This window comes from Rhinolophus sinicus, chromosome 18 (assembly GCF_057876585.1).
Source record: "Rhinolophus sinicus isolate RSI-liver-muscle chromosome 18, RSI-T2T, whole genome shotgun sequence".
Lineage (NCBI taxonomy): Eukaryota > Metazoa > Chordata > Mammalia > Chiroptera > Rhinolophidae > Rhinolophus > Rhinolophus sinicus.
The window spans coordinates 36,597,378-36,609,947 of NC_142518.1; the positions used below are offsets into that span (position 1 = coordinate 36,597,378).

The following is a 12,570-nucleotide window of genomic DNA, read 5'->3' on the forward strand; positions in this document are numbered from 1 at the left end:
ATTTTAAAGATGCCAAGCCTACTTATTTATCTGGATGGTTGAAATTATTGAATATATGTACATAAATTAAAAAGAAAATGTACTGCTAATTTTTTTAAAAAGTTATTGGAACTGGGGCCTTTTTCCTTAAAAGGCATAGAACAGATTTTAATTTAGAACGGGCTAGGGCCATTAAAATCTGTCAAGATAATATCACAAAATAGGCCATCCAGGCTGAAACCTTCCAGTAAGGTCTGTGCAGCCAAGCAGTGGGCTGAGAGACGGGGAAGGAAGGGATGATGTTAGGAGAGTGATAATTCAATTGTATGCTTCCTAGTTTCAATATTCTTTCTGTTGTTAAAGGAAAGGTTTCTTACCGTTTAAACCAGAGGTTGACAAGCTATGTATGGCCTGTGAACCAAATCTAGTCTGCCACCTGTTTTCTGTATGGCCTTTGAGCTAAGAATGGTTTTTGCGTTTTTAAATGGTTGAAAAATGAAGAGTAGTATTTCATGATGTTAAAATTTATATGAAATTAAAATTTCAGTATAATAAAGTTTTATTGGAACAGAGCCATACTCATTTGTTGTTCTGTTTATGGCTGCTTTCATGCTACAATAGCAGATCTGAATAATTGCAACAGAGACCATATGGCCCACAAAGCCAAAAATATTTGCTATCTGGTATCTTACAGAAAAAGTTTGTCGAACCCTGATTGAAATTCATTTCCCAACCTGGCCTTCCCATGTAAGATGATTTCTCCTCAGGGGGTTTGAAATTCCCAAATAATGTGTTAACAAGTCTGTATATTAAAGGGGGTAAACCTGCTTCCTGGCAGCAGGCATTAACTGTGGTTGACCTAGAAATACTTGTCTGAGCGGCAGGAACCTACCAAGATAAATTCTTCTTCTTTTTTCTTAAGTGCTTTTTGAGGGCTTTGGAAAAGAGTTGAGCTCCACACTCATCTCGTCACAGGGGGCTGATGAGTCACATGATATGTCTTAATTTTTAAAATAAACTTTAAAATGACTGAGATGAAGGTATTCTTTTAGAAAGTACAAAAAAGTTTATTACCACTTCTGGTAGCTCTTCTTTTTTAAAGGTAAAGATTGGTTGGGGGTGAGGAGAAGCAGTAAAATACATACCATATGTTCTTTTTCTTCTGATTATTTTTTTGTTTACTCAGACTCTTGATAGATATTTATGGCTTCAGTCACTGGACTACTGAGATGTGGAAGAGATGAAAGACATTTGAGGCAAACAGGCTCGAAGGGTAGTTTTGTTTTCACAATAATGAAGCAGTGATAGATTGTTTTATAGAGAGGGGTGAATCCTGAATTAAAGCATAGGCAGTGGACTCAAATGGTCTCAGTGTGGAGAGGGTTAGTATTCTCTACCCCAAAGCAGGGGAAATCAGCTCAAGAAGCACATTTATAGTATCTATGATTTCTGGGAGCTTTTGTGCCCACATGGCAGGAATTGACTCTTAAGGACATAAGAAATGTGCTGCTCCAGTCTGACCATTGGACTAAGTCAAGCGTCTGTCACTGTTCCTGGCTCTGAAGGATAGTTTCCTGAAAGCCTAAGAGAGCTGGACTTTAAGATGCTTCTTTACTTAAGGATTACTTCCAGATACCATCATGGATTTATCCTTGCTGATTTTATCTCAGTCCTTCTTGAACCTGTTTACATTTCCATTCTGTTCCACTTCTTGAGCTGATGAGTTCTCTACGTTCCCTAAGCTTTGCTCAAAGTCCTGCTTTCTTTTTGATAAAATTGCCTTTAGGTTTCAGGGAGTGCCCCTTTGTTACTTTAACTTTGTGATTGGGTGAATAAACTCAAGTCAATCATTTCTATATTCTTGACTCTACTGATGTCTGCTTCTTTCTTTCAGAGCAAGATTTCTCAACCTTGACAGTATTAACCTTTTGTTTGGACCAGATAAGTGTGTAGTAAGGGACTGTCGTGTGCGTCATAGGATGTTTACCAGCGTCCCTGGCCTCTACCCCCCAGATGCCCCCTTCCCAGTTGTGAGAACCAACAAAGTCTCCAGATAGTGCTATGTGTCCCCTGGGGGACAAAGTTGCCTTCAGTTGGGAACCACTGCTTTTTTGGGGGGTGGGGGGTCTTCTCCAAACTGCAACGTTTTGTGCTTTTTGAACTACCTTTATAACATGGAGGCTTCTCTAACCGATTGATTGTATTGTGCTTTTCTGGATTTTTTTCAGCTCTAGTGAATGCCTGTCTTGGACGACGTTGATAGCTACTTTCATAGTTTCCATTTTTCAGATCAGCTGCACCATTTGTGGGTGGTGTGGGAGACAGATACCTCAAAATCTTAGAAGTATTTTTTTCTAGTTATAAATGACCTCTATGTATACTATAAAATTGTGGAGGATGGAAAAAATGAAAGACTGTTTTTATCACCCAGAAATTCATCACTTCAGTGTTACTAATGTACCTGATGTTAATAAGCTGGTCTGTGGCCTTCATCTGTTTTTCTGTATATTTTATTTCATAGACGTAACATTGCTATATAACCAATTTTTGTAATGTTTTTTGCACTTAACATTTAAACAGATGTTTCCCTGTATACCACGTTTAAATGATTAAATGAAATACCATAAAATTAATATACTTTAATTATTCCTCTTTTGTTTGATAGCTAGGTTTCATTTATTACTTTCATTATGGAGTTCTAATGGACATTTTTGTTCATAAATCATTTTCTATGTTTTGGATTTATTCTCAAAGACGAATGTTGGAAGTAGAATTCCTGGGTCAAAGTGTGTAAATATGTTTGAAGTAGAACCTGAAATTATTTTTAAGCTGCTGCATGGCCCCACAGAGAGCAGTGAATAGGAGCTCTTGCAGTGACCACACGTTTCAGAAGTGCGTCTCAAGGGTGTATGGAAAGAAAGGAAAGCGCTGTGTTGGAGTTAATCACTTTTCCTTTCCTGTCTGCTCTTCTGTGGGAGTATTAATGGGGAGTCAAGTAGCCACCAAACCACAGGCTTAGATTCCAGTCCCAAATAATCCCATTGGGTTGACTTCCAGACAGTGCTCCTTTAACCGGGAGATTCACTTAAGGAAGGCGTTTACTTCATACATTTGTATTTTGCCTGGTTTACAGTCACTGCTAAAGTAAATCTGCCTGTTGTAATCAGTTTTGTTGAGATTATAGTAGGAATAAGATCTGAAAACAGCCATCAAAAAGTACTGTTGCCAGGGGTGCAAAGTGAGGGCTGGTGCAAATTTCATTTCTGCCAAAACAAAGGAATACTCATTGTGGGAGGTAAGGAAGAAAAGAATAGCTTTATAAAGCCTGTACCCTGAATAGAGAACTAGTAAATAAACAGCTGAATAATATATCCAAATGGCACATCAGGTAGTTACTCCAAGATTGCCCTGTACTTTGTTATGGTTTTGCTTAACAAAACATTTCATTCTAAAGTACTTTTGAAAATGTACCACTTAATGAAGATTCACATGTCGTCTTCAGTAGGGGTGCCTAGAAGCAGAACCTGAGGCAGTATTTGAACGGACATGATTTATTGAGGGAGTGCTGTCAGGAGAAACCTACAAGGGAGCAAGGCAAGAGGGTAGGGAGGAGATGGAGCTAAAGTCAAGAGATGGTTCTTGGGAAGTCTAGCCTTAGCCTGTTTGGGTTGCAGGGGGTGTAGGACAATTATTGGCTGCTGGCTGCCCCTGGGAGAGAGAGACAGAGTCTAGTATAATCTCCCTGGCAGGACGCCAGCTCTTGGGGAGGGGGACAGCTGTGAGCCATTAGCAGCCAACAGGCAGCAGCTGGGAGAGGGTATGCTGGTTAGGTGAAGGGGACCTATGTGGGGCACCGCAGGATCTGTTACTCTTTTGTGAGTTTACTTTGTGCAGGACGCTCCTAAAACATGGAAGTAAGAGATGAATGTGCTCTAGTCCCTACTTTCAAGCAGTTTGTGGTCTAGTGGCACAGCTGACCATGTAAAGAAACTTTATAGTGCAAGTCAGGTGCTTTTTACACGGACAGAAGCATGTGCAGAGACTTGGGTAGAAAGCATGAGAGGAAATGGTTGTGTGAGCGGGTTCTCTAGGGCGCTTCATGAGGAGAAGCCCACAAATTGGTAGGATGAGGTTGGGGGGAAATGGGCTAGCCAAGGTAAACAGGGAGGGAACTGTAGACAGAGGGAAGAGCCCCTCGCCAAGGCCTGCAAGTATGAAACAAGATGATGTTCATGAAATCACATGGGGCGGAGCATGTGCAGGAGGCAGGGGAGCAGCCGCTGATGAGGCGTGACAGATTGGAGCCAGAATACTGTGGGCCTGGAAGGTCACGCAGAGGAGGCTGGGCTGAGAGGAGGCAACATTCCTGCTGTCAGCCACCCCCAACAGCCTGCCTCAGGGCTCAGGGTCAACTTGGAGCGCTGATTCCTGATATACCTGCCAGCTCTGCCCTCTGGTGGCCATGTGGCTCTAAGCATGTCACTTAAACATTTCTGAGCCCCAGTTTCCTCATCTGTAAAATGGCTGGTAATGATATTTATAGGACTGTTGTTGTGATTAGAAATAATAAAGCCAGATCTAAATTTACCATCATAGAATCACTGCTGGTGTTTCCTGTTCTTTGTCTTTTTCCTACAGTAATTAAAACAGCAGTGCTGTCACAAAAGCGAACAGACAGATGAATGGACTATAACAGCCCAGACCCAAAAATTTGCTTGTTTTGTTTTCTTTTCTAAAAATCATTAGCACCCCAGTTTCTTATTTCCTAGGACTGGTGTTACTGGTGTTAAATAATGTTTCCTGGGTTCTTTATTGACAATAGAAGATTTCTGTTTCCATCTATAATGAAAAGTGATTGTTACTATAATAGTTTTAAAAACACCAAATTTTGCAGATTCTTAAAAATCTGCACCTCCCTCAGTCATGAACACTTGGTAACTCACTTAAAGAACAGAATATTATAGAAAATGGAAGCACTATTTTAGCCAAAGCTCATAAGACCAGAACTTCAGATAAGATGGAGTATCTATCTCACCAGAAGTCTTGGGTTTGTCACTTGAGACTCAGGGAAGTGAGAAGAGGGTCCATGCTCCGCTGACTTCTTCACTGAGAGTTTTTGGAGAATAAAAGTATTTCCTCTATGGCATTTGCTACCGTCAGTCCGGGTATGAGTTATCCACATGGAGGTTATGTTCAGTAGACACAGAATTTTTGTTGCTAGTCCTCTTAACTTTGCCTAAAAATGTCTCATTACCAAAATGTTACAATAATTTAAAAGCTTTTAAAGCTTTATTGAGGTCTAATGTACGTACTGTAAAATTCACTTTGAGTATATAGTTCACTGGGTTTCAGTATATTTACAGGGTTTTGCAACTATCACTACTATTCAAGTTTAGAACATTTCTGTCACCCCAATGAAATTGACTTGGCATCAGTTCACATTCCCCCTCCTAACCTAAGGCACCCACTAATCTACTTCCTGTATTTTATAGATATGCCTACTCTGGACATTTCGTATAAATGGAATCATACAAAAAGTGATCTTGTGTTTATGACTTCTTTGACTAAGCATAATGTTTTTGCGAAGTTTTTAAATATGGTTTACATTTGTTTTACATGTAGCACGCATCAGTACTTTGTTCCTTTTTTACTGCTGAGTAGTATTCCATGGTATGGATGTACCACAGATTGTTTTGCAGTTCACCTGTTGAAAGACATCTGGGTTTTTTCCAGTTTTTTGGCTATTAAGAATAAAGTTGCTATAAACATTTGTGTACAGGTTTTTGTGTGAACATAAATTTTCATTTCTTTAGGATGAATGCCCAGGAGTACAATTGTAGTTGCATGTTTAATTTTTAAAGAAATGGCCACAATTTTTTTTCTAGAATAGCTGTACCATTTTACATTCCCTCTAGCAATGTCTGAGCAATATAGTTTCTTCACATCTTCTCCACCATTGGAATTTTCATGTGCTTATTTGCCATTTGTATTGCTTTTTGATGAAATGTCTGTTGTTTGCCCATTTTCAATTGAATCATTTGTTTTCTTACTGTTGAGTTTTGAGAGTTCTTTACATATTCTGGATACAAATCCATTGTTGGATATATGATTTGTAAATATTTTGTCTTGTTCTGTAGCTTTTTAAAAATATCTTCTTAACAGACTTTTGCAGAACATGGTTTTCATTTTGATGAAGGTGAATTTTTCTTTGACAGATCATGCTTTCAGTGTCAAGTCTAAGAACTCTTTGCTTAGCCCTACATCCTGAAGATTTCCTCCTATGTTTTCTTAAAGTTTTACTTTTAAGTATGTGATCCATTTTGAATTAACTTTTGTATAAGGTGTGAGACTTAGGTTGAGGTTCTTTGTTGTTTTTTGTGTTTTGTTTGTTTGTTTTTTGGTATTGCTCCACTACTATTGTTGAAAAGGCTATCTTTCCTCCATGGAATTACTTTTCTACCTTTGTTAAAAATCTGTTGGGCGTATTTGTGTGGGAGTATATTCACTTTTAATAATATAGAAATATATTAGGTTGTGGTAGGCAGAATAAGATGTCTATACTGTGATCCCTGGAACCTATGAATATGTTAGGTTACGTGGCAAAGGAGAATTAGGGTTGCTAATCAGCTAGCGTTAAAATAGGGACATTATTCTGGATTATCCGGGTGAGCCTGATATAATCGCAAGGGTCCTTAAAAGTGGAAGAGGGGAGGCAGAAGGTCCAGAGAATGAGATATGATGATAGAAGCAGGGTCAGAGAGATACTGTGATGGCTTTGAAGGCTGAGGATGATGGCCAGGATCCAAGGAACGTGAATAGCCTCTAGAACATGGAAAGGCAGGAAAATGGATTCTCTCCTAGAGCCTCCAGAAAGGAACACAGCCCTGCCCATATCTTGATTTTAGCCCAGTAATACCTATATCAGACTTATGACCCACTGAGCTGTAAGATAATAAATTTGTGTAGTTTTAAGCCGCTGACTTTGTGGTAACTTGTTACTGCAGCAATAAGACATTAATAAATAGATATTTTAGTAAAAGCTGCCATTGATAATAGGATTTTAGATGTTTGGGCACACGATTTATCTGAAAAGTTTACATATATGGAACATCCCAATGATATCAGATAAATGAAGTTCCACTCTAGGTATGTTTGTGCATTCAATAGGGAATAATTAGAAATATGTATTTTATTTTTGTTTAAATTTCTACACTCATTGCGACTTTAAATTATACCTTACTTTTTGATGGTGCTATTGTTGTTTTTGTTTGCATTCAGAAGAGTGTTTGAATGTCTTAAGTTGTGCACGAGGGAGCCAAATGTAGCCCCCAAAATTTATGTGATAGGAGGTTAACATTTTATTTAAAGAACTGTTCTTCATTTTGCAATGTACACAAATATTGAATCACTATGTTGTGCACCTGAAACTGATATAGTGTTATATGTCAATTTTATCTCAATTTTTAAAAAAGAAATATTCAATGTACTTTAACAGTAGGACAAATAGAACTTTGATTAATGATTTTGATACTTGTGCTACACCTGTTTTATTTTAATAGCTTATCGAGATATAATTTACATACCATACAGTTCACCCATTTAAAGCATACAATTCCATGATTCTTAATATGAATATATTAATAGTGAATTCTACGTGCAAACATTGCTGCAGAGTACTTTGAATATCTTAACTCACTGCTTTCTGACTTCCATTGTTCCTGATGAGAAGTTAGCTGTTTATCTTATTGGGGTCCAATTATAAGTGAGGATTCACTTTTCCCTTGCTACTTTCAAGATTTTCTCCTCTGGCTTTCAGTAGTTTTACCTTAATGTATCTGTGGATTTCTTTACAGATGGTGGTGGTGGTGGTGGTGGTGGTGGTGGTGGTGGTGGTGGTGGTGGTGGTGGTATAAACTACTTGGAGTTTGTCAAGCTTCCTGGATGTACAAATTAATGTTTTTCAGTAAATTTAGGAAGTTTTCATCCATTATTTTCTTCAAATTTTTTTTTTTCTGCTCCTTTCTCTCCTCTCTTTCTGGTACTCCCATTACATACTCGTATATGTTGATGCACTTAATGGTGTCCCACATTTCTGTAAAGCTTTGTTCATTTTTCTTCATCTTCTTCCTCTCTGTTCTTTTGCTTGCATACTCTATATTGATCTGTTTCAAGTTCACTAATTCTTCTGCCAGTTAAAATCTACTGTTGGACCTCTTTAGTGAATTTTTCATTTTAGTTACTGTACTTTTCAATGCCAGAATTACCATTTGGTTCTTTTTTATACTTTCTATCTCTTATTTATATTTTTGTCTTTCTTTTTTGAATTTTGTTAAATTTATTGGGGTGACATTGGATACTAAAATTATATAGGTTTCAAGTGTACAATTTTATAGTACATCATATGTCTATTGCATTACGTGTTCACCACCCAAAGTCAAAGCTCCTTTCGTCACAATATATTTGACCCCCTTTTCTACTTCCCCCACCTCTCCTTTCCAAACTCTGGTAACCACCATATTGTTGTCTGTCACTATGAGTTTTTGTTTGTTTGTTTGTCTTGTTTGTTCATTTTATATCCCACATAGGAGTGAAATCATGTTTCTTCACTTTTTCTGCCTGACTTTGCTTAGCATGATAATCTCAGGATCCATCCATGTTGTCGCAAATGGCAGTATTTCATCTTTTCTTATGGCTGAGTAGTATTTCATTGTATATATGTACCACATTTTCTTTATCTGATCATCTATGGAAGGGCAATTCGGTTGTTTCCATGTCTTGGCCACCGTAAATAATGCTGCCGTGAACATAGGGGTACATACATCTTTATGAATAAATATTTTCAAATTTTGGGGGTACATACCCAGAAGAGAGATTTGATGGATCATGTGGTAACTCTATTTTTAATTTTTTGAGGAAGCTCCATACTGTTTTCCAGAGTGGCTGTACTAATTTACATTCCTACCAGCAGAGTATGAGGGTTCCTTTTTTTCCACAACCTCTCCCACAGTTATTATTACTCCTCTTGTTGATGATAGCCGTTCTAACAGGTATGAGGTGGTATCTCATTGTGGTTTTGATTTGCATTTCCCTAACAGCTAGTGAAGTTGAGCACCTTGTCATATATCTGTTGGACATTTGTATGTCTTCTTGGGAGAAGTGTCTGTTCATGTCCTCTACCCATTTTTTTAATTGGATTGTTTGTTTGTTTTTGTTGTTGGGTTGTATGAGTTGTTTATATATTTTGGATATTAACCCCTTATTGAAGGTGTTGTTTGCAGATGTCTTCTCCCATTTGCTTCCTTGCCTTTTTGCGTTGTTGATAGTTTATTTTGCTGTGAAGAAGCTTTTTAATTTGATATAATCCCATTCATTTATTTTTGCTTTTACTTCCCTTGCCTTTAAGGTCAAATTCATAAAATCCTCTGTAAGACCAACGTCCATAAGTTTAGTACCTATGTCTTCTATGTATTTTATTGTTTCAGGTCTTATATTTAGGTCTTTGATCCATTTTGAGTTAATTTTTGTGTATGGGGACAAACAGCATCTAGTTTCATTCTTTTGCATGTGGATTTCCAATTCTCCCAGCACCATTTATTGAAGAAGCTGTCTTTTCTCCATTGTATGTTTCTGGCTCCTTTGTTGAAAATTATTTGCCCATGTAGTATATATGTGTTTATTTCTGGTTCTCAATTCTATTCCATTGGTCTGTGTGTCTTTTCCAGCCAATACTATGCTGTTTTGATTATTGTCACTTTGTAGTATAAATTGAAGTCAAGGAGTGTGATACTCCAGCCGTGTTCTTTTTCTTAGGGTTGCTTTGGCTGTTCGGGGTCTTTTGTGGTTCCAAACTATTCTGATGATTTTTTGTTCTATTTCTTTAAAAAATGCCATTGGGATTTTGATGGGGATTGCATTAAATCTGTATATTGCTTTGGGTAATATGGCCATTTTAACTATGTTGATTCTTCCAATTCATTAGCACGGAATGTCTTTCCATTTCTTTGTGTCTTCTTCAATTTCTTTCAAAAATGTCTTATAGTTTTCAGCATATAGGTCCTTCACATCCTTGGTTAAGTTTATTCCTAGGTATTTTATTCTTTTTGCTGCAATTGCAAAATTTTTTTTTCATTTCTATTTCTGAAATTTCATTGTTAATATATAGGAACACAGTGGATTTCCTTACCCTTTACTTCTTTAGCCATGGTTTTCTTTAGTTCTCTGAATATATTGATATGGCTAATTTAAAGATTGCCTATTAAATCTGACATCTGGTTGCTCTCACGGGCAGTTTCTGTCATTTTTTGCTAGTGTATATGTCATACTTTCCTATTTCTTTGCATGTCTCATAATTTTTTTGTTGGAAACTGAACATTTTAGATAATAAAATATAGCAACTCTGGGTACTGGCACCCCCACCCCAGGCTCTTTATTGTTATTTATTTACTTTAGTGACTCACTGGATTATTTTATTGAAGTCTATTTCTCCCCCCTTCTCCCTATAGTGTGAAGTCTTGATGCTGCTTTTTAGGGGTGCAGCCTTTGGTATGCCCAGAGTCATTCTGGGATGATAGTGGTTCTGGTGGGGCTCTCTTTCCCTGACCACAGTGGAGCTAGCTATTAAGCTCCACTAATTGCTGGCTGCTCTGTTGTTTTTAATAATGCCCTGGGGCATAAATTGCCCCAGCAAACTGATCCAATCCAATTAGGGCTCCTTTGAAGGGATAGTTCCTGAGATCAGTATTTGAAATTTCTTCTGACCCCAGAATGGTTCCTCCCAGCTGTCTCATTCCCTGGTTCTCTCCAGCGTGCTAGCCAGCCTAGGTGTGAACAACCTCTCCAAGCTCTGTTGCAGAGGAAGTCGGTTCCATTGGGGGAGATTTGGAGCCCTCTGTTCTATAGCCTGCTTCTCCTGCTAGGGAAAACCTCCGAGCCACAGCTCTAGCACAGGGGGTGGGCATAGTGATGTGTTTCTCTGTGAGTCACAGCCCCAGGTCTCCTAGGGTTTCCTCTCCTGAGGTAGAACCCCCATTGTGTAACCAGGGTAATTGTGGCCCCAGGGTTCTTGGTGGCACCACACCCGAGGCATAGCTTCCATCCCAGGAGCAGGGGCCACCTGGTAGAAGAGAGCACCCCACCTCTTAGCCACACTTGTGTGGAACTTAGCCTCAGCAACAGGTAGCTGGGGGCAGGATGAGAAACGCTGATGTCTGCCTCTAACAGGAAACAAGCCTGGCAGCTGGAAGCTGGGAGAGAGGTAGCTCTGTGTTCTCCGCTACACCAGCCTCCTGTGACACCTGTGCTGGGAGCCAGGGGTGCAGGGAGGGTGTCTACGTTCAGATACTACCGATTCTTACTCTACTTACTGAGTTTTAGGAGGTTTCCTTTACTAAATGCTTCTTCATTTGCCGTATGCCCTTAGGACCATTTCCAGAGATTTTAAATGAAGGGGTTTTTGTTTCCATGCAGCTCTTCATATTGTCATACCAGGAGTGGAACTCTGTTAGCTTTTTAACATACAGTTTTGTTTCTGAATCTCCTAATTGTTCACAGTGGCCTTGTACTTGGATTTTTATGTCCTTTGAAGATTGTGAGTGATGTGAAGGCAGCAGCCCTGACCTTTATCCTCATGAGTGCCCCCGTAGCATTCTGTGTCCTCTGGCACAGAACAGAATGGCGGTGACTGCCTGTATCACTCCCTTTTCTCGTTTATATTTGCAGCACTTCCTTTGTGACTTGAAGTATCTAGCTGTGTCTTCCTTTTTTTCCTACACTCTAGTGCTGGTGTATTCCCAGAAAGGGGGTGCCTCTGTCACTGGCCACACCCACAAGGAAGGACACTTGAACCATTTGAAGTTTTAGTCAAAAGCATTATGTCTCTTGACAATATAGGAGCTTTCTATTGCATTCCTTGCAGTGTATATGTAGGTATAATTTTAAATTCGGTTAGTGGTTTTGGGACTGGGTCCAGGGATATAGTGAGAAGAGGGAGAAAGGGCAGACAGAAAAGCAGTGTGTGGTTCTGCTCTTAAAGGTGAGACGTGCCTCACGTGTTCTTTCTTCAGCCAACCACATCTCATGCCTTTCAACCTTGGCCCTTGACAGCTCTGCCTTGGCTACTGCTTTTTTCTTTCCTGCTCCTCCCTTGTTGGGGATGCCGAGCTGGTGACAGCCCTGTGGCTGCCCTTCTTTGTTTGGGTGGACATCGATCATGTGGCCACATTTGAGGCTACAGCCTGTCCTGTGCCCTTCATCCTCTGTTGCGTGGGCTACCTCCTAAGGCCCATGTGTAGCTTCGCCCAGTCTTTGACACACTCTGTGTTGGAGAATTTGATAGTACTCTTCTCCCATCACTCTAGGCCATTTGAGAATATTCTTGACAGAAATCATTTGATTTGTGTGAATGGCCTGCTGCTCCTTCTTGGGATCTGTAGGAAAGCATTGACTGTCCTCTGGGATGGGTGTGCGTGCGTGTTGACTGTTTCATTCAGTGTTGTTCTCTTTCCCAGGATGCTCCAGAATGAAACGCCATAGAACTCTCAGCAGCAGTGACAGTTCAGATGAGAGTGAGTAGAACCAGCCAACAGCTGGTAA

The 12,570-nt window shown here is 39.3% G+C and overlaps 1 protein-coding gene across 11 annotated transcripts in view; it reads left to right on the forward strand.

Annotated features, from left to right (window-relative positions):
• Positions 1-12,570, forward strand: part of JADE3 (jade family PHD finger 3) — a 142,526-nt gene that overhangs the window by 63,437 nt on the left and 66,519 nt on the right. For 7 of the 11 annotated variants that reach the window (XM_074324007.2, XM_074324008.2, XM_019716748.3 and 4 more), the window contains one exon: positions 12,486-12,542. The exons of the other annotated variants lie outside the window; for them this stretch is intronic. In XM_074324007.2, coding sequence (XP_074180108.1) covers positions 12,497-12,542 — 46 coding nt within the window. In that variant the 5' untranslated portion in view covers positions 12,486-12,496. The remainder of the gene's footprint in view (positions 1-12,485; positions 12,543-12,570) is intronic. 11 annotated transcript variants of the gene reach the window in all.